The sequence below is a fragment of the Notechis scutatus genome, chromosome 6 (genome assembly GCF_049901735.1).
Source record: "Notechis scutatus isolate UNSWTSFEM ecotype Mainland chromosome 6, rNotScu1.2, whole genome shotgun sequence".
Classification (NCBI taxonomy): Eukaryota; Metazoa; Chordata; class Lepidosauria; order Squamata; family Elapidae; genus Notechis; species Notechis scutatus.
The window spans coordinates 9,007,813-9,028,539 of record NC_142014.1 but is presented as its reverse complement, the minus strand read 5'-3'; the positions used below and the strand labels follow the sequence as shown (position 1 = coordinate 9,028,539).

Here is a 20,727-nt window from a genome sequence, read left to right as displayed (position 1 = left end):
AAACAAAAACAGTAAACCCTAGAGTGAATTAAATTTTATTTTAAGTTTTGCTAACAAATACTTCTGTTTCGTATCTCATCTCATATCTTATGGCATTACGTTTACACTTTGAAATTTGTATAAAACACGAGTATGCAAATGTTCCCTTCTCCCCTGAACTAAAAGATTATTAAAAATGTACGTTTTATTTATAAGAACCGTTGGCAGTCAGTGGAGACGTGAAACTCTTGCAGTGAATACATGGGACATCTGCCAGATCTTCTGCAGAAAGCCAGTTAGAATCCAAAAGCCGGTTCCAAGATTCAGTCAAAGTAACTTGTGAGTCTCATTTCAGTGAAATACGCATCAGTAAGCACTACTGATGCAACAGTACGTTGGAAATACTTGTGCTGAATTATTATTATTTTTCAAGTAATATATATTGTTCAAGTGATACATCATATTTAGACAAGGTGGCCCTTCCTGAAGGGAATATCAGTCATATCAGATGGAAAAAAATAAACATTTGTTTAAGGAATCCTATACAATTACGTAATAAGTCTCAATGAAGTAAAGACAGTTTTCTGTCCAGTTAATAATGCATAATGTGAGAGGGATCTTGGAGTCTTAGTGGACAACCAGCTAAATATGAACCAGCAGTGTGCAGCCGCCGCAAAAAAGCTAATGCAATCCTAAATTGCATCAACAGAGGGATACAGTCAAGATCAAGGAAGTACTAATACCACTCAAAAGCCTTAGTAGACCACACCTAGAGTACTGCATCCAGTTTTGGTCACCACATTGTAAAAAGATGTTAAGGCTCTATAAAAGTACAGAGAAGAGCAACCAGAAGATTAGGAGACTAAAACATGAAGAATGGTTGCAGGAACTGGAGCTTAGCTAGTCTAGTGAAGAGAAGGACCAGGGGAGACATGATAGCGGTCTTCCAATATTTGAAGGAGCTGCCACAGGAGGAAGGGGTCAAGCTATTTTCTAAAGCTCCTGTAGAGCCAGACAAGGAATAATGGATGGAAACTGAACAAGGAGAGATTTAACCTGGAAATAAGGAGAAACTTTCTGACAGGGAGAACCCATGGAACAGAAGTTGCCCTGGAAGTTGTGGGAGCGCCATCCCTTGAGACTTTGAAGAAGAGATTGGATTCCCATCTGTCAGAAATGGTGTAGGGTCTCCCGCTTGATGAGGGTTGGACTAGATGACCTACAAGAGTTCCTTCCAACTCTGATTATCTGTATCTACTGCATTCTAACCACTGCACCACTATGGCTCTTGGTATTAAAATATTCTTGGAGGTTAACGTGATATAAATAAATATATAAATAAAAACAAATTAAAGCATAAAACCAAAAAAAAAAAAACGACAACACAGAGATAAAACTGCCTATTAAAAAATGGAGATGATGTAATAGAATTTTGTAGCTGGTTGGAGGTGTGGGAGGAATGTCTCCAAATAGCACCACAGCATCAAAACACCTTCGAAAACTTCGCTGGAGGCCATCGGGTCCAGTCAAGTACCCCCAAATGAGGGGTCCCTCAACCCTTCATCGGATGCCTTTAAGCAGAAAAATGATCAGGTCCTGAGGGCGAAAGCAGCTCTTTCAAAACTTTATGAATCCAACGGTCTCGTCTATTAGAAAGGATACGGTCCAAATCACGGCCTCTCGAGAAGTCCAAACGTTCCCCCCCCCCGGGCCTTCTCGCCTGCGGAACACGTGACCGCAAGAGGCCTACTTCGCGCTTCAAACTTCATGAATCCAACGGTCTCACCTATTAGAAAGGATACGGTCCAAATCATGGCCGCTCGAGGCCTTCTCGCCTGCGGAACACGTGACCGCAAGAGGCCTACTTCGCGCTGGGCACCTTCCCTCGCGTTCCGCGCTTTTCCCCCCCCTCGGCGCCTGCGCTTAGCCTGGGGAAAGCGTTAGGGTGGGACAGGGGTTTCTTGAAAGCGGTTTTTGCGCGAAGGGGGCAAAATCGCGGGAAGAGGCCTTAAGAGAATTGGAGGTGAGGGGTGGATGGCTAACGGCGCGAATGTCCGCGTTGTCCCCGGGGGAGACGAGAGCAGTGAGAGCGACGACGACGGCTGGGGGATCGGGTTCATGTCCGAGGCCCAGGTGAGAGGCGATGGCGGCCGAGCCAGGTGCAAAGGGAAGGATGAGTCGGTTTCCTTTTGGACAAGCCCCAGGGAGCGTTGCTTCGAACCACGCGCGGCTGCTGCTGCTGCTTTTCCTTCACCGCCTTCCAAAAAAAAACTTGGTTGTAATCGTAATTTTGCAAAGAAAAGTTTGCAAAAGTTGGAACGGAAAGAAATGAGCTAAGTCTGCATTAGGGGCCCAAGATCATCCAATGGGTAACAGGGACTCGTTTAATGGGTGACTCGTTTAATGGGACCTTCATGGGTAACAGGGACTCGTTTCAATCTTGAAATCCGCCACAGTTGATTTTGGTTTTTTTAGGTGTGTTTGTTTGATAAGGGCACGCTCAATTGTGAATTAAATAAACCTGATGAGCACGTTGCTTGTTATCCACCTCATAAGGGTGATCAATGTAGAGCAGGGGTGCCAACCTTGGCCACTTTAAGACTTGTGGACTTCAACTCCCAGAATTCCTCAGCCAGCAAAGCTGGCTGAGGAATTCTGGGAGTTGAAGTCCACAAGTCTTAAAGTGGCCAAGGTTGGATACCCCTGATGTAGAGGAATCCAGTAGATTGTAGGTCAATAAATGATCAGTCATTTACCCTCAAATTTGCTGAATTTGTACAATACACGTGTACAAGTATGTACGTTGATAATACGGGTTCCAGTAAGGGCCAAGGCGTTGTATCAATTCCATTTCAGACTGAAAAAAACCTAAAACACCAGTCCAACTATTTTAAATTTAATCTTCTCAAATCAAGATTTTTAAAAATCTTCTGGCACGAGAGATGGTGCTGCCTTAAGCATTTTTATCAATAAATTCCATGCTCACAGTAGCACTCTTGTAAAATAAGCAGGACTTTAGCGAATATCAGTAATTCTACACAGTACTAAATGAAGACATTGTGGAGAAGAGTTATGACAAGAGGAGTGATTCCAATTGCAGTGGCTATATTGGTTGAACACCAGGATAAACCAGGCTTAATAGTTGTGGTAGGACATTTTTAATTAAGAGCCAGTTAGGTATAATGGTTAAAATAGCATGCTAAGAAACTGAGTTCTAGCCCTTAGCAGCCTTGGGCCAAGCACTTTCATCTGTAGGAATGGCACACATGAAATCTTGGCAAGAAAACTGCTGGGACTTAACTAGGCAGTCCCCAGAAATAAACATTGACTCAAAGATTTCCCCTTTTATGTATCCAGAAAAAAGTAGAGAGAGGGAATTCGAATGGCATTTGTATCCCATCCCTATACTCTCTTTACAAATATTGGCCAGTGCATTTTGATTAGATAAACATTTTGTCTTAACCTCTTCAAGTAATCATAAATGCACTCACTTTTTTACCACATAAAAAAATTACAGATGTATGAAGGTATATTACTGGTTAAAAAGTGGTCTTAGGACAGGGGTGCGAGACAATATTCCAGGGGGTGCGAGAAAAGTCCAGGTAAATAATAGGATATTGGCTATATGTTGGCATTTTTATTTATTATTTATTTCAGGGGGTGCGAGGTTCGAGTGAAATTTCTTTAGGGGTGTGGGGCGAAAAAAAGGTTGGGAATCACTGTCTTAGGAGAATCAAATAGTATTCTTGAATTTGTTTTTTAAAACGTTTGGTTGTGTTGTAACTCATGAAGCAGTTCATATAGTGATTCCACTAATGTTGAACTAGTAAATGTATGTATTGTAGCATAAATCTCTTCTTTATCTAGTGTTTAGATAAAATCTTGCATACCGAGAATAAAAATGAAGTTTTCAAAAAAGCATTAACTGCTGGAAGCTTGTCTGTCATTGAGGAACTCTTAAATACAGGTATGACAAATGAATATCAGCTAAATTATAACATTTTTTGAAAGTTCAGACTTTAATGGGATATCTGTATTGTATGGGCACAGAATAATCTAAGTTTGTATTTAGTTAAATACTGTATAAGGTCTTACCACATTGTTTTTCATCCAATTTGATTTTTGTGCTTGTGAAGGTCTCATTGGAAAACAGCTGTCTTCTGGCAAGAACAAATAGGTTAGGACCAAAATTGTCCATTTACCCCTTGTTGAATATGAAGTGAGATTTCAGATAGGTTAATAATAGAAAAAAGAAAAATGAATGTGCTCCAAGAAGAAATAGTAGAATTAACTTTTTTTTCGCTTAGTTGGGAAGAAACTGAAATTCTGAACACTTCATAATAGAAGTGAATTACATATTCTGGCAATCAGAAATATTGACTATGAGACATTAAGCTAAAATGACCCACCTTAAAAATATTAAAGAATTAAATTGGTTCATAGCTTCAATTTTCCTGTTTTGACAAGACTTTTTATATAGATGACTGAATGTCTTGTTATATGTATAATAAAAGTGTTAAATACTTGTGATAGTGTTCTATGAATGTGCATACCGGTAAATTACAATGAGTGAATTTGTTTGAAACAATGTAGATTTTGGCTTAATTGTATAAGTGGATATTATAATGGCATCCTTTTTTACTTTGTAAAAAAATAAAACTATTAAAATAAAAGGTATTCTCCAGCAGTGAGATTCAAATATTTTTACTAGCGGTTCTGTGGGCATGGCTTGGTGGGTGTGGCAGGGGAAGGATACTGTAAAATCTCCAGTCAGAGGTGGGATTTGCTGGTTCTCTGAACTTCTCAAAATTTCCGCTACCGGTTCTCCAGAACTGGTCAGAACCTGCTGAATACCACCTCTGGTATTATCCCTAGCAATATAAACTTTGTAGATTTTGCAGATACTACAGAAATCAAACTTTCTTATTGGTCTACCCATTTGGTTTCTATTATTTGTAGCAGATTGGTGGGTGAAGGATAGAGTAATCTGATATTATTAATTATCAATCGCCAATGTAAATCATAGTTGCCTGAATCACGAGATGGATGGCAAATGAAATAGGTAGGCAGACAGACATACAGATAGATAGAAGAAGAAAAATCTTGGTGGCATGAAATATTTAAAAAATATTTAGGACTCAACTAAATGTAGCCAACATTACACAGATTTAAGCCACCCAAATTGGGAAATATTAGTACAAACTATATCTGTCACAAATCAATCTGTCCCAGACTTGATGGCCTGCTGTATTTACATGTTATGGAGTGGGCCGGGGATCCTTTTTAAGGAACTATAGTTATGAAAAGGCTGGTCTTGGGTAGACAGATATTATAGAAATAAGAAATGGGGGTGTGTTGGTAAAGGATTGCATTTTGTTGAGAGCATCATTGGGGAGACTGAATAGTGGTTGTGTTTAAATAAGCTTCTGTCAGAGCCATATGTAGATAGTGGGTGACCCCATCCTTAATACCTCTGCCTAATATTCCATTTTCTTTTGTAGAATTCTATAATAGAATATGTATTATAGATTTATGTTTTATTAAATGCATATATAAATGTTACAGGCATAAATGTAGAATCTAGCCTTAAGTTTGGATGGACTCCCCTCATGTATGCAGCTAGCGTTGCGAATGTGGAACTTATGTATCTCCTTCTAAGCAGAGGTGCAAATGCAAGTTTTGAGAAGGGTGAGTTTTTATAAATGGATCTTTTGAAGGATGTAATCCTAAGTGTTCTGTATCATAACAAAATAAATAAATGTTTATTTAAAGAAACAGTGACTGCGCCAGACCAAACTAAACATGTCATGTGTAAAGTATTATTTTTATTCTATCTGTACTTCCAAAAATGCCTTCCCGCTATTTGTGCCATTTTCTTCATTGTCCTGCAGTTTTTTAATTTGCTTTTGAGTTATTCCCTTTTACTTTACTTTTTACTTTGTGTTGAGTGTCATGTAGAATTGCAATTCTATTGCTAAGTTCCTTAAATGTTGTGCATTTTTATATTAGTAAGAGCAATACATCAGGAGTCAGCAATCTGTAATCTATTTTTAGACCATTCAGCTCTAACATTTTTATTCTTTAGCATTTGTTGTGGGAAGTAAAAGAACAAAATGCATGTTATAACCATGCCTTTAACCTACAGTTGTTCCGAAATTCCCCCAAATCAAACAAATTTTGTCTGTTGTGGAAAAAAATTAAGTGACCAATATTGTGCCTTACATTTCTTTAAAAGTAGAAAGACACTAGCTTCACTCCCTGGAAGCTACAGCTAAATGGAAACCCAGTACAAATAGTCCTTTAACTCACAGCTGAACCTGAAATGTTGGTCATGTCATTGCAGTCATTATGTAACACATCTGCATGACTCCTTCAGTTAAGGACTGCAGTCTGGCTCTTCCAGTTGTGGTTGTTAAGCAGAAGAGTGAAAGCCACAAAGGAACTAAGTTTAACCACTGGTGAATTCTGTTGACCCTTATCCAATGTCAAGATAATGCTGATCTGTCACTGAGTAGATTCTTGTGCATAGGCATGATTAGTAATAAATCAGTTTAATTGGAACTTCATGTTGTAGTCCTGATCTTTCATGCCTGATAGCTGGAAAAAACAAAGCTCAGATCTTTGGGATCCATCCCGTCTGTACTGAGAACGGAACACAAGTGCTCAGCTGGAGAAAGGAAGTTTCGATCTTCAAGATCTCAGCTTCTTTCTCCAGCTCACCACAGGATCCATCCCCCCCATACCTTCCCAGTGCATGTAGGACGGGAAATCCTTCAGCAAGTAGTAGCAGGTTGCAACCTTCTCTGCCGGCTTCCCTATTGACTTTCTGGGCAAGTCAACAGAGAACATTGCAAATGGCAGTCACATGATTGTGGGGGTGCTTGGCAACTGGTTATAAGTGTGAACGGGTTCCTAAGTGCCTGAAATGTGATCACATGACCACAGGGATAGTGTAATAGCCATAACTTCAAGGACAGGCTATGAGTAGCTTTTTCGGAGTCCTTGTAACTTTACAATTGTTAAATGAGTTCAGGACTCCATGTTGTCATCGGCAGAGTAGAGGTAGAAAACCTCCATGTGCCAATTAAAGAAGAACAAAGCCAACATCTTGGTCTGTCTCTACCTTCTAATTGGGGTGCATCCCAATAAGGTCTTGTTGACCAAGACCTGAGAAATAAAATTCTAAGATATGTCTTGGCCCTAATTCAACTGGTCTGGTTTTTTAAGTTTTTGGAAATCTTGGTGTGAGACTAACATTGAAAAAATTCATTTTATAATTCAGGGCCATGTTTGTAATAGGTATAGTTTTTGTACAAGTAGTCCTCGAGTTACAATCACAATTGAGCCCAAAAGTTACGTTGCTAAGTGAAACATTTGCTGGGTGCCGATTTTATGACTTTTCTTGCCACAGTTATGAAGTGAATCACTGCTTTTGTTAAGTTAGTAACATGGTTGTTAAGTGAATATGGATTTCCCATTGATTTTTGCTTGTCAGAAGGTCTCAAATTTCTAAGTCTAAGCTTCTAAATTTTGATCATGTGACTATTGGGATGCTACAACAGTTGTAAGTGTGAAAAACGGTCATAAATCACTTTTTTCAGTGCTGTTGTGACTTTGAACAGTCACTAAATGAACTGTTGTAGGTTTGAGAACTACCTGTATTTGTTATGCCTGGTTTATTCTATATATTTCCAGCTTATTTTTTAAAATTTCTGTTTAGATGATTATTCAATATTGATGGCTGCATGTACTGCATCTGGTTCAGAAGAACAGATTTTAAAGAGTGTAGAACTACTGCTTTCAAGAAATGCAAATCCTAATGCTGCATGCAAGTAAGCACTCTCTCTCTCTCTATCTCTGTTTGTCTATCAAATATGTTTTTAAATGATTGCTGAATAATTCAGCTAATTGACTAATAAAGTATTACATTATTTTTATTGGATATCTACTGTTATCTTTGTTCGATCTGTTTTTTAACACTCACTCTCAAGTTCATTTGACAAATCTTTGACTATTTATTTGAAATGTATTTATATGTAATATACCATAAAGATATATTGCTAATTAACTGCATCCAATTGTGTGTACCTATTAGAGGAATGGAAGGTCAGATGTCTTCCATTTAAGGTCCTCATACTATTTGTCTGTGCTAGCAAATATGTTCTTGGAGACTTACAGCAGGTTTCATGGACATAGAGAGGAATACAGCAATTGAAATTTATTCTTTCAAAAGAAAATTGTTATTGCAGAAATGTCTCAATATACATCTGTTGCTACATCGGGTTACTAAATAAATCATTTTAATGCTGTATTTAATTGACATCATATTTCTACAAAAGTGAGTTGATTATTTAGAACTATTAATGAAGTGTATTATGATTGCTATTTCCATAGATTATCTGTCTTGAGAGATATTCCCTTTTTCCTTTTTAAAAACTATTGTTCATAAGAGCTAGATTGTAAATCCCTGGGAGCGCATTTGTGATTTGCCCCTGTGTAAATTCCATTCTTAAATTGCACAGTACCAATAGACGTTTTCAGTTTTCCAATCCTGAACATATAGTACAAACTTATATATGACACCTACAGAGGGAAGTTCCATTAAACCTACCTACGCATAACTGAAACTTCAGCTTTAGTTTTTTTCCTAATTTAAAAAGTTGAAACAGTTGCAGTAGCTAAATTGGAAATAATCAAAACCTCAGATTCTTGACTGTATTAATTTTACGCATTAATTTTCAACTACAGGTAGTCCTCAACTTGCGATCACAATTGAGCCCAAACAAGTGAGACATTTGTTAAATGGATTTTGCCCCATTTTACAACACTTCTTGCCACAGTTGTTAAGTGAATCACTGCAGTTGTTAAGCTAGTAACATGGTTGTTAAGTGAATCTGGCTTACGCATTGACATTGCTTGTCAGAAAATCTCAATTAAAATTTATTTTTTCAAAAGAGAATTGTTAATGCAGGAATAAGTCTCAATATACATCTGTGACTATATCAGGTTGCTGAATAAATCATTTTAATGTTGTATTTAGTTGACATATTTCTATAAAAGGGAGTTGATTATTTAGAACTATTAATGATCACACTTGACCCCAGGATCCTACAACAGTCATAAATATGAACCTGTTGCCAAACATCCAAATTTTAATTGCGTGACTGGGGACACTGCAGCGGTCATAAGTGTGAAAAGTGATCATGTCACTTTTTCAGTGTCATTGTAATTTTGAACAGTCGCTAAATGAAGTCGAGGACTACTTGTAATAAAGTGCTTTGAGGTAATAATTTCTGGGTTCTAAGTATTTACCAATATGGAGCATTTCTCTGGTAGAATGAAATGATTTGAGTAGCTTAGCGATGGCCTACAAAGTTGCATTCCTTTCCAATGTTTATAACTAGTCTTACATAGCATGTGAAGGGAAAATAAGAATAGGGAAAGTACTAATTTTGTTGATAATTTTGCTGTGTCGGTCTTATATCAGGTTAACACGGTAATGGCTAACCTTTTTTGGCACCAAGTGCCCAAAGCACGCGTAGCCGCATCTCCAAAATGCAATGCACACGCGTGCACCCTGCACTTTGGGCACTTAGTGCCAAAAGGGCTAGCTGGTTAGCGCCCCACTCCGCGCATGCGTGTATGCCCCCCCGTATGCCTCCCACACTTGCGTGCGCGACCCCCTGCATGTGCAGCAGAGACCTGAAGACCAGCTGGCCAGCAGGAGGTGCACATGCACTGCGGAGCTGAGCTGAGGTGACGGCTGGTGTGCCCAGAGAGAGGGCCCTGCGTGCCACCTCTGGCATGCGTGCAATCGGTTCGCTATCACAGGGTTAACAGGCAGCGGGGTGGCTAGAATGGTGTGATCACTCATATCTCTGAATATTGAATAGGGAGAAAAGATCAAGCTTCCTACATTAAAATTTTACTCTGTAGTTGTACCAAATTGAAATACATATTTACCCTTTGAAATGGCTAGTACACATTGACATGTGTGGTTTTTTAACCACTGTAGTAAGTTAGAGCTAGATAAATGGCAGGTACTTGCTTCAAAAATATTATGAAAAAGTTATTTGAGTCTCAGGTGAGCGTACCACCTCTATGATAATTCATTTTGAAGCAGCTCATATTTTTTCAGACTTCTGTACAAGTATAAGAAAACGAAGTTGCTTTCAAAGTCCCATCAACTTTAATCACTTTCTTACAAGCCACAGAACGTGTGTGGAGATTCCCAATTATCCAGGTCATGGTTGTCCCAAAAGGGCTTTTCAAAAGGCAACTGGATTTTCTTGTTTTTTTCCTTGGAAACATTTCACTTCTCATCCTGAAGAAGGAAGGGGAAAAAAATCCAGGTGCCTTTTGAAAAGCACTCTTGGGAAAAGCAACAGAATATTGGTTGAGGCTCGTGCAGGACCTGAAAACAGAAAAGCCCCTTTAAATATACATTGCAGAACTACTACACTCATGGAAGATATGAAGTGTGTATGCAGAAACTATATTTGAAGTGTACGAAGCCTTAGGCCTTCTTCCTTCATACCACAGTACATTAGGGTCTAAAGAAGAATCATGGTGAGAGGTAGCTCATGGGGATGGGGAGAACATGATCAAAATTTGTTCTTTAAAGTTGCCATTTCAGCTTTTGAGTTTAACTGCTGTGTCATAAATAGTAGTGTAAGAAAAGGTGATGTCATTTCCTTAGGTCTGTTGATAGACTTGCCTAGTAAATGCAATATGCAATAATTACCTATAGTGAAGCCACATCTGGATCTGTGTGATCCAAAGGACGAAGAAAATGTTCCAGAGAATTCCAGAATATTCTGCTTGTGCAACTCGTAGGTTTTTCCACAGTTTTGTTACTAATTTGGAGTTCTGTGTGAAGCAACATAAAGGATGTTTTATTCTAAGTAGGAGCTTTTTGTTGTTGTTGATCGATTGGTTAATGTGTGAGGTATTTAACCAATTGCTTAATATTTAATTATAACACAAAATATTTATTGCTGCTGATAAGTATTCCATTAGCACTACTGTGTAATTTCATCGGCCTTGACTTTATCATTCTACGGTGGTTAACTTTGTTAAATGACATCCCAGTACTTGCAAATAGCCTGGGAAAAGTATCACATTTATTCTTTAGTTAATAAACTTTATCACAAATGTATCTAAACAGCGATGGAGAACAGTTATATAAACTTAATAATTTACGATACTATAGTTTCTTGTCAGGGAAGAAAAATGATCATCCATCAGTTTGGAGCATTTAAAAAAAATGCTTCCTGTATGTGAGCTATAACTATTACAGTGTTCCTTGTTCAAGAGATGTGACTCAACAGGGGACAATTGAGGTGTATGAAGAAATGTTACTGATGCTTAAAAGTTATATGAAACTGTGATAAAGAATCACAAGGAGATAATGGGATTGCCCCAAAAGAAGGATGTAAGTATAGAAGACCCTCAACAAAGGGTGGATGGGAAGATGAATACAATAACTCAGAAAACAGATGAGAAAAAAACAGAAGAAGTGGGGGAGGAGGCAAAACAAAACAAATCGCAAGAAGATGAAAACGTTGAAGGGACAAACTAATAAGTGTGAATAAAACAGATAATTATTTAAGAGTTTACAATACAACATGGGGGGAAAGGGAAGTCTCCCCAAAATAATGAGAGAGAAATATAAAAGAGAGATCAAAAAGTCAATAAATAATTGAAGTCCCAAACAGAGTAAGAGTTATGGTTAGAGATAAAATAACTCTCAATACAGTGAATGTACTAGAAATTAAAAGAAGAAACTATAAATTGGAAAAACAGTATATATAGTAGATAATAGAATTTGCTATAATCATAAGCAAAGTAAGGTTAGAAGGTAAAAATCTATATGTGGTAACCTAACTGTTATCATTATTAACGATGTGTAAAAATATATTGAAACTTATAATTTTAGGGGATTGGAGATACAATCCTGGGATTGATTAAATTTGGCTAATGATTTAGTCCTATTGGTGTTTTTAAACAATTGGGATATTGGATTTACAGTGGTATATTTGAGTAATTTTTTAAATATTAAAATACTACTGATTTAACGGGATATCAAACATATTTCATGAAAAAATGTCATTGAAGTTTATAAGTACAATGTGAAGGTTAAGGTCAGAAGTTGGAAGACTAGAATTATGTATACTAGTTGTATTACTATTGCTAGCATTGCATAAAAATATATTGACCCAGTCAATACACTATCTCCAAAATATGCATGGATGTTAAAGGAAAATTACAAATAAAACATTTTATATTTGTGTGTGTGTGTGTGTGTCTATTCTCTTAAGTTTTCGTGGGTGAAAGCCTGACTGACACACAGACAAACCCAATACACAAGCCTGATAATGGCAGATGAGATTCTGCCGAAACGTTGCTACAACTTTAAAAGCACAGCTATAATGACGTGGGAAAATACCCGAACAAAGCTGAATACCATACACACACACACACACACACATATATATGATATGATTGATATGATATGATATGATATGATATGATATGATATATATATATATATATATATATATATATATATATATATATATATATATATATATATATATTCTTAAGTTTTCGGTACTTACATGTATGGTGTTCAGCTTTGTTCGGGTATTTTCCCACGTCATAGTAGTTGTGCTTTTAAAGTTGTAGCGACGTTTCGGCAGAATCTCATCTGCCATCATCAGGCCTCTGTATAGTGTTCATCAGTGAGTCAGGCTTTTACAGTGGTTTCAGATTTGAATTTGGGGCAGCCTATTGCTGTGCCATAATGGTTTTTTCTTCATCCTGATTGGTTGAGAGTCTTGGTCTGTGTTTATTGGTCTCGGAGTTTGCTGTGTTCTGCTTGATGGGTGTCTCTGATATCTTCTGTCTGTTTTTTGGCTCTTTTTGTATCTTGATTGGCTGGCAGCATTGTGTTACTTTAATGGAGGCCTTTAGTGCAGCTTGGCTCCGGGTAAATGGACGGCTATCATTAGTTAGGAAGCTGGGTTTCATCTGGGTGCCTGGTTGGGATGTGTTTGAGCTGGAGGTATCAGGGGGGATCTGTTTGTGCCCAGGTGTTTGCCTGGCTTGTGGTGTGGAGATTTTTTTGTTTGTGAGTGCAGGCTTCCAAATGATTGACAGCCTGGTGGAATCATCTCTTCTGTTCATGCTTTCTGGTCTTTTTTCAATCTCTATGGCTTCTCTGATGATTCTGTGGCTGGAATTTTCTATAGTGGCTAGGGTTTTGGTGCCATTGAAGTTGATGCTATGACCTGTGGCTTCCATGTATTGGACTAGTGAGGAAGTGTGTTCCAGCTTTTTGACTGCATTTTTGTGTTCATCCAGGCGGGTACTTATTCTTCTATTGGTCTGTCCAATGTATGTGGCCGGGCATGATGCACAGGGGACTTCGTATATGCCTTGGTTTTCCAGGTCAATTTTATCTTTGGGGTTTCTGAGGATGGCTGCTATTTTTCTGTCTGTTTTGAAGGCAGTCTTGATGTGGTGTCTGTGTAGTATCTTACTAATTTTGTCTGTAGTACCTCTTATGTAGGGCAGGACAGCTGTATATATTTATATAATAGTCTGCTGATTACCAAAATGTTTACCGTAGTTATGTGTTGTCATGTTTTTCTATAGAAAAACTGAATATTATTGCAATCCTGCAACATGTTTTTTTTATTTCACAACTCAAATAATTTTATCACAGACTTTTATTGAGGTTGTTGTTTGTTTGGTGAATTCAAGGGATATTTGTTTTCAGTCATTCAATAGTTTTATTAATATTTAAAACTCCTACGTCTCGTAAATTCCTTTTTTTACATAGCTCATCTAAATCAACTTCTAGATTCCCTTTATCCTCCAGGCTGCAAATTATCTTATCACAACAGCGTGTATAGTTGTTTGGTCAGTCTTGACTAAAATGCTATTACATCCCAGTGTTGGGTCAATGAATCATTCCTGTGCGTAACAATTCCCACTGTTCATTGTTTATTTTCATTTTATTGGTAGCAATTTAGGTTCCAGTATGTTGCAATAAATTTTAAAGTGCTAACTAAGAGACTAGGAGTTGGGAAATGTAAGACCAAAGGTCCATATTTTTATAGTTGCCAGTCATATACTTTTGGGAATACCTTAAACCAGGAGGAATCACAATATAACTCTCTCCTGACAGTTCCCCTTCTCAGGAATTAGTACCCAATGAGCATAGATTCTAACATTCTATTTTATTATTCTGTTATATATTAAGATTTACTGCTTAATTCAAAGCTTAATTTAACTTTAAAGCTCAATTCCATCTGTACATGTGACTGTCATTTCCATAAATTGTTACTTTATGAAAGACATAATGCTTTATGAACACATAAATAGCATTTAAAACCCAGGCAGCCAGGTGGTCTATTTAGTACTTTTGATTATGTTGCAAAAGATGTTTCTTCTAAATTAAGCAGGAATAGTTTAAAGATTTGTCCTTACTCAGTTTCCAGTAGTTTTCTCATGCAAGTATTTCCTTAAATCATGAAATCATGCCCACCCATTACTTTTGTTAATCCAGAAAATACTGCCATCAACTTCATTGGCTCCTCACAGTTTGGTCAACAGGTTCATCCTGGTATTATATAAAAGAGATAGAGAAAAAATGTTGCAGTTTTTTTCCACATCAAGACTTACTTTTTAAATCTCTTTTACATCTCTTCCTCATTCATCTCCTTAACAGTTTTCCTTGACAAAAGATACCTTTAGTAACCTTTCATTATTTTTTGTGCTCATTTGTCATTTTCTAGCCCGTATACTTTTCTGGATTTTAGTAACGTCCAGAGCTAAATTGATATTTTCATGTATTCACCTCAGCCTATAAATCATTTAGTTACTAATCATTTAATTACTTTAGTTTACTTGAATCGTATTGATATAGTTTGAATGTTACAATTGGTACTCCTTCAGAATTTTTAGTTCATTTGCTGTTTTCTTGCCAGTTTACTTTTGGCAAACTATTTAAGTCCTTACAGCCCACTTGGTTTTATTATACAGAGTAATTTTTATGATTCTAGATAATTTATGAACAAGCCCTTCCTCCCAGCTTTATTTCATTCACACATACCTATTTACAGTAGCTGACAGTACAGGTAGAAGAAGTAGCCTTTTTGAACTGTTTTATCTATGAAACTTTTTAATTACTGGTTTGTGTTAGAATTCTACTTTCCAAAGTTTATTCTGGACTCCTTTCTTTTCTTGTATCTATAACAAGTATTTTTAGATAGTTATAATTTCTAACAAAAGAAAATATATCATTGAAGTAATGGGACGAAAAGAATGTCCCCATTTTGGGGAGTTTCAATGTGTTTAGAGATCCCTCTAGTGGTTTTATATGCGATTAACAATATTTGAAAATTCTAAAGTAATTCCTCTAAATAATGTGCATTATAACTATTGCTATTCTTATATCTGTAACATTCAGAATAGAGAATAACAGTTGAAAGGAGACCTTGGAGATCTTCTAGTCCAACCTGTTCAAGCAGGAGACTCATGTTTATTGGACAAAATGGCTGTTCAGTTTCTTCTTAAAATCCTCTAGTACGGAATATCCACAACTTCTGAAAGGAAGCCAGTTCCACTGATTAATTTTTCTCACTGTCAGGAAATTATTCTTCAATTGCTTGGAGAATAGGTTGATCTTCTCTCCACTGTGACTGTCCTCAAATATTGTAACACTGCTATAATGTCTCCACTAGATTAAACAAACGTGGTTCCTGCAATCATTCATCGTACCCTTTAGCCTCAAGTCGCCTAATCATCTCTGTTGCTCTTCTTTGCACTCTTTCTAGAGTCTTAACATCTTTTTTTGTGCTATGTTGACAAGAACGGGATTCAGTCAATTGTAAAGAAATTTTTACTGAAATTATGCATTGTTTTTTCCTTTTTGAGTCATCTCATTTTTATGACTTATTTTTCCTATGCTTAATGGAGTATTATCATGATCACATTTGCATCGGCAATTAGTTGTATCGGTTAAGCAAGGAACCTAGAATTCATTCCACTGAACGTAACAATTTCTGGACTGAGATTTGTTTTTTACAGAACATGTGGTGCATAAATATTTATTCGGTTAACAATACTGTTTTTATTTAATTATAGATTAAAATGTACTTTGAATTTAGCTGTTCTTTCCTTAACAGATATTATGAATTCTCCTGTAGGAAGAAAATGACTCCATTAATGTATGCAGCCCGAGAAGGCCATTCACAAGTTGTTGCTCTCCTTGTTGTTCATGGATCACAAGTAAATGCCCAAGATAAAGGCGGTTACACTGTGAGCTTTTTGTATAATCCTAACTAGATTATTTACTTTACTTTGTGAAACTTCAAATATTTCAACAAGGTAGACTTTAAAGATATGTTTTTTTCCCCCCATTACTGGCAATTTTTACTGCTCTGGCACTGCTATTGTGAAGTGGGAAATAAATGAAATGTAGTCTTAGGCTTAATGTACACCAATGAAAAGCAGAGCAGAGCTAGGGGGAAAAAAAGGAAAAAATCTAGTTGATCTCAAAAGTGTAAGCTTTATATAAATAAAAGCTTTATTTATTGATCAAATTTATATGGCTGGAAATACGTCACCAAGGTGATTCTGAAAGGTGTACAACCAGCAATTATAAAACCAATTAAAATAATTATTAAGACCAAAATTGTGAGAGGGTTAAAATCAAATTATTATATATCATGTAGCCTCTGCATGGGCTCCCTGTTGCAAGAGGATTACTCAGCTCTGATGGAAAACTCATGTTTTGAGGGCTTTTGGAAGACTGTAAGGTTTGGGGTTTACCTTGCCTTAGGGCTATATTCCAAAGGGTGGGTGGTATGACAGAAAAGGCTCTTGTGCTAGACCTGATGAGCTGAATAGATGTAATCAAGAATAGACAGTCCTTCAGATAACCTGGTCCCATGTAAATCAAAAACAGCACCTTGAATAGGACCTGGAAACAAACCGGTAACCAATGCAGCTCAAGGAGCAGAGATGCAACATATTTTTCCTAGGGTCACAGGTAACTAACTATGCTGTTGCATTTTGTACCAGCTAAAGCTTTCATATACTCTTCAGGGGCAGTCCCACCTAAAACATGTTACAGTAGTCCATTCAGATGACTAGGGTGTGGATAACAGTGAGCAAAGCCTCACGATCCAGAAATAGTGCAACTGCTGCACAACATTTTGTGCAATTTAATGTATGTGCTCCCGTATTGCACCTCAGCTCAAACCCCAGTTATCTTTAGCCTCACTTTCTTCTCATATTTTCTTTCTTCTCTGTTCTTCCCATTACAAATTTTTGTTTTAAACTTTAGCAAGATGTGATTGCTGAATTAGGATGTGAAAACAAACTGCTCATAATAGAGTGGGATCATTCAGAAGTAATGTATATTCTGAAGTTTTTCTTTTTTTTATTATTGTAAAATCACTACGAACACAATTGCTAATAAATCATTACAGGCATTAACATGGGCAGCATGCCAGGGTCATAAAAAAGTAGTATTCAAGCTGCTTGAACTTGGAGCTGATAAATCAATACAGACACAAGATGGACAGACCCCAGGAGAGATTGCAAAGAAGAACAGGCATTTAGAGGTACTGTTCTATCTGAATAATCAATCCTTGAGTTGAGAGGTTTTAATTGTCAGCAGGGGTGTATTTCATAAAGAGTTTTTTAAACATCAAAACTGATAGGAGTTATTTACTGTTGATATTAATCTGAATGTGCAGTGCAATTGTTATGCAATTGTCAGTAATGTCAAGCGCACTAATGTCTTAATATATTTTATTTTTAAACATGCGCTATCCTTATTTATACTTACAATATGTCTGCATAAACATCCATTTACCTGTTCTTTAAAAAAACTTACCTAACATTTATAGTAGAACATCTGTATTTGTTTCTATGAAGATACTAATTAGAACAGAAAATGGGAACAATCAACTTAATATGAAAAGAAAAATATTCATGAATTAATTGTCTGAATTAGACTGTATACATTTGGTGTTTATTAGAGAATTGTTCTATTAAAAATAAGGTATAACTGAGGGATTTGGACAAGCAAGGCAAAGGTAGTTGACAGTTTAAGAAATAATTTAAAAATTAATTAAAAAATAATAATTAAAAAAAACCTCATATAGATACAATAATTTTATCTTTCTTTACTGGGGAAAAAAAACTATAGATCCAATTTACTGGTGTATTCCCTTTTTGTGTGTATTTTCAAGTTATTGCCTTCAAGTAACGGTATCTGGACAAGTCTCTGCGAGTTTTTTGAGAACATTTTCAGAAGTGTCCCAAAGGTGCTTTTTTTCAAATTCAAAAGAAGACCCAGCAGGAGCTCTTCCTCCAAGACCAAGAAGAGAGCAACAAGCGAAGCAATGTTGTCATTCCATGCCTTGGAATCTGAAAAGCTCAAGATTTTCAACCAATACGATATACATACACACTTGAAACCCAAAAATCCACTAAGGCAGAAGCTTGTCCACCCTAAGAATAAAACACCCAGACACAAACTGAGCACTGTGATACATGCACATTATAGGAGAACAAACCCACCAGGACAAGATTCAGCAGTCCCATCTTCATTTGAAAGAGAAAGGTCACTCTTTTAAAGACAGCAAAACCCATATAGAGAGGACCTCTAGTTTGAAAGAGAGGTCAGACATGCCAGTTACATTAAGATTGAATAGCCCTTGACTTCCAGTTTGGCGTTGCTGCGGGATAGTTCTAGGAAGTGGGACTCTGAACCTAGGCTGAACTCTTCATTGGGGGACCCTTAAAGAGCTAAAGTCACCTCGGAGGGGTAACCAAGAAAGGGGCGCCTTGTAGATTGTGGAGAATGGCAACTCTCCTGCTTGATCCGAGGCTTACCCTCCTATCCCACAACGAAGAAGAGTCCTGTGAAGCTGGATAACTGAAGAAAAAAATGTGCAGGAGTGGTGTGTGACCTGTGGACTGGAGCTGGGTGAGATGATTTTCAACTTCTTTACTAGAGACCACACCCCAAAGAAAAGAAATTCTGAAAAGGTACTCTTTAAAGTGTTAAAAAAAGCGGCGAATAAAGACTTAGAGAAAGATTATAGATCCGAAAGAAAGTGAAATATAAAGAATATAATTCTTAAAATACAGGAAGGCTGGACTTGAATACTTTATTGGAAACATCTTGAAAAGGCATTTTAAAACGCTGGAAACATTTGGGTTGATTATTGGAAGAAAAAGAAATTATTTGAAGGAAATCTGAATAGATTTCTAGCTGTCAGATTGGATGCAACGTTGAAATTCTAGGCGATAGTGCCATTTACTGGTGAAAGAAAGAAACTAGTTTCACAAAGCTGGGAATGTCCTTGGAATAATTATTTGCAATATAGAGTGGAGATTAAAAAAACATCTGGAAGACTGTTCTTTTCTCATGCATATTGTCTAATACCTATTTGTTTCACGACTAAGGACAAAAAATCTTTGAGACGTTTGAAGATTGCCAAATACTTGGAATTATCATTGGAATTAAAGAGCAGACTGTGGCTGATGAAGACAAGTGAAAACCTAGGAGTATAAACGTCTGATAACTGTACAAAGAGGCAAAAGAAGGAAAACTAAAAAAAAGAAAGAAAAGGCTTTTTGGAAAGCTTGGAAGGAGTAAACTGACTGGTGGAGGACTATAAAGGGCTATAAATATTGTGCATCTTGAGGAATAATTCTGGGACTGAGTGAATAGTTTTAATATTGGCTTTTTGATGTTACTGAATGATAAAGATGTTGGGACCCTGATAGATTATTGAGTAACTTTTGGATTTATTAAAATAATATGCTTCAGCAGGGGAAAATAAGCATATTTCAAAAATAAATGTCACTGATGTTTCAAAGTGTCTTTGAAACTATAACAAAGAACCACAGGGAGATAAAGGGTTTGGTGCATGATATAGTTGTGGGACAAGACAATGTCCAGCAAACAACAATGAAAAATGAACAGAAAACCCAGGAAATAGAGGAGAAACTAGAGGAAAGGATGCTGATAAAACAACAAATGAATTTAGAAGACAAGGAGAAGGAAGAGATCATTAAAATGAATGAAATAGATCAAATTGACTATACATTAAGAAACTTAAAAATAATTGGATAAGCAGAAAGACATTCCTAAAGCAAAGATAGATACACTGATAGGTACAGTAAAGGTTTGACAGCGAGAGGCAGTGACAGAGGAAACATTTAGACCAAATATGAATGATATATGGAGATACAAAATTCCACAGGAGGAGTATGGAAAATATGCTAAAAAATCAATAAGAATTGAAATGCTGAAACAAAGGAGATGATGGATAGAAACAGAATATCCACCAATATAAGATTTGTGCTATCAAGACTTAGAATAGAAGTAGGAATTAGAGAGATAATATTAAGTATATTCTTATATAAGATCTTAAAATTGGTATGTAGAGGAAAGGATCAGAAGTAAGATGATTGTATTATATACTTTTAAGTATATATATATATACACACACATATACATATACATACACATACACATATACATATCTGAGAAGCACAGAGCCGAAGACACAAGCCTGAAGATGATGAATGAGACTTCATCGAAACGTTGCCTAGATACTTCCAATTTTACGCGGGAGAAAACCCAAATAACCAAAGATCCACATACAAATACCCGCAGAACCTCAGAAAACAAACATACATATACATATACAT

The 20,727-nt window shown here is 36.6% G+C and overlaps 1 protein-coding gene across 4 annotated transcripts in view; it reads left to right on the top strand.

The window, feature by feature from the left end:
- Positions 1 to 1,594: 1,594 nt before the first annotated feature.
- The window catches only part of ASZ1 (ankyrin repeat, SAM and basic leucine zipper domain containing 1), a 29,178-nt gene continuing 10,045 nt past the window's right edge, over positions 1,595 to 20,727 (top strand). Inside the window, exons 1-6 of one of the 4 annotated variants that reach the window (XM_087969313.1) lie at positions 1,595 to 2,112; positions 3,847 to 3,946; positions 5,545 to 5,667; positions 7,700 to 7,811; positions 16,197 to 16,308; positions 17,484 to 17,618. In XM_087969313.1, coding sequence (XP_087825439.1) covers positions 2,014 to 2,112; positions 3,847 to 3,946; positions 5,545 to 5,667; positions 7,700 to 7,811; positions 16,197 to 16,308; positions 17,484 to 17,618 — 681 coding nt within the window. In that variant the 5' untranslated portion in view covers positions 1,595 to 2,013. The remainder of the gene's footprint in view (positions 2,113 to 3,846; positions 3,947 to 5,544; positions 5,668 to 7,699; positions 7,812 to 16,196; positions 16,309 to 17,483; positions 17,619 to 20,727) is intronic. The other 3 variants (XM_087969314.1, XM_087969315.1, XM_087969316.1) reach the window with 3 other exon arrangements.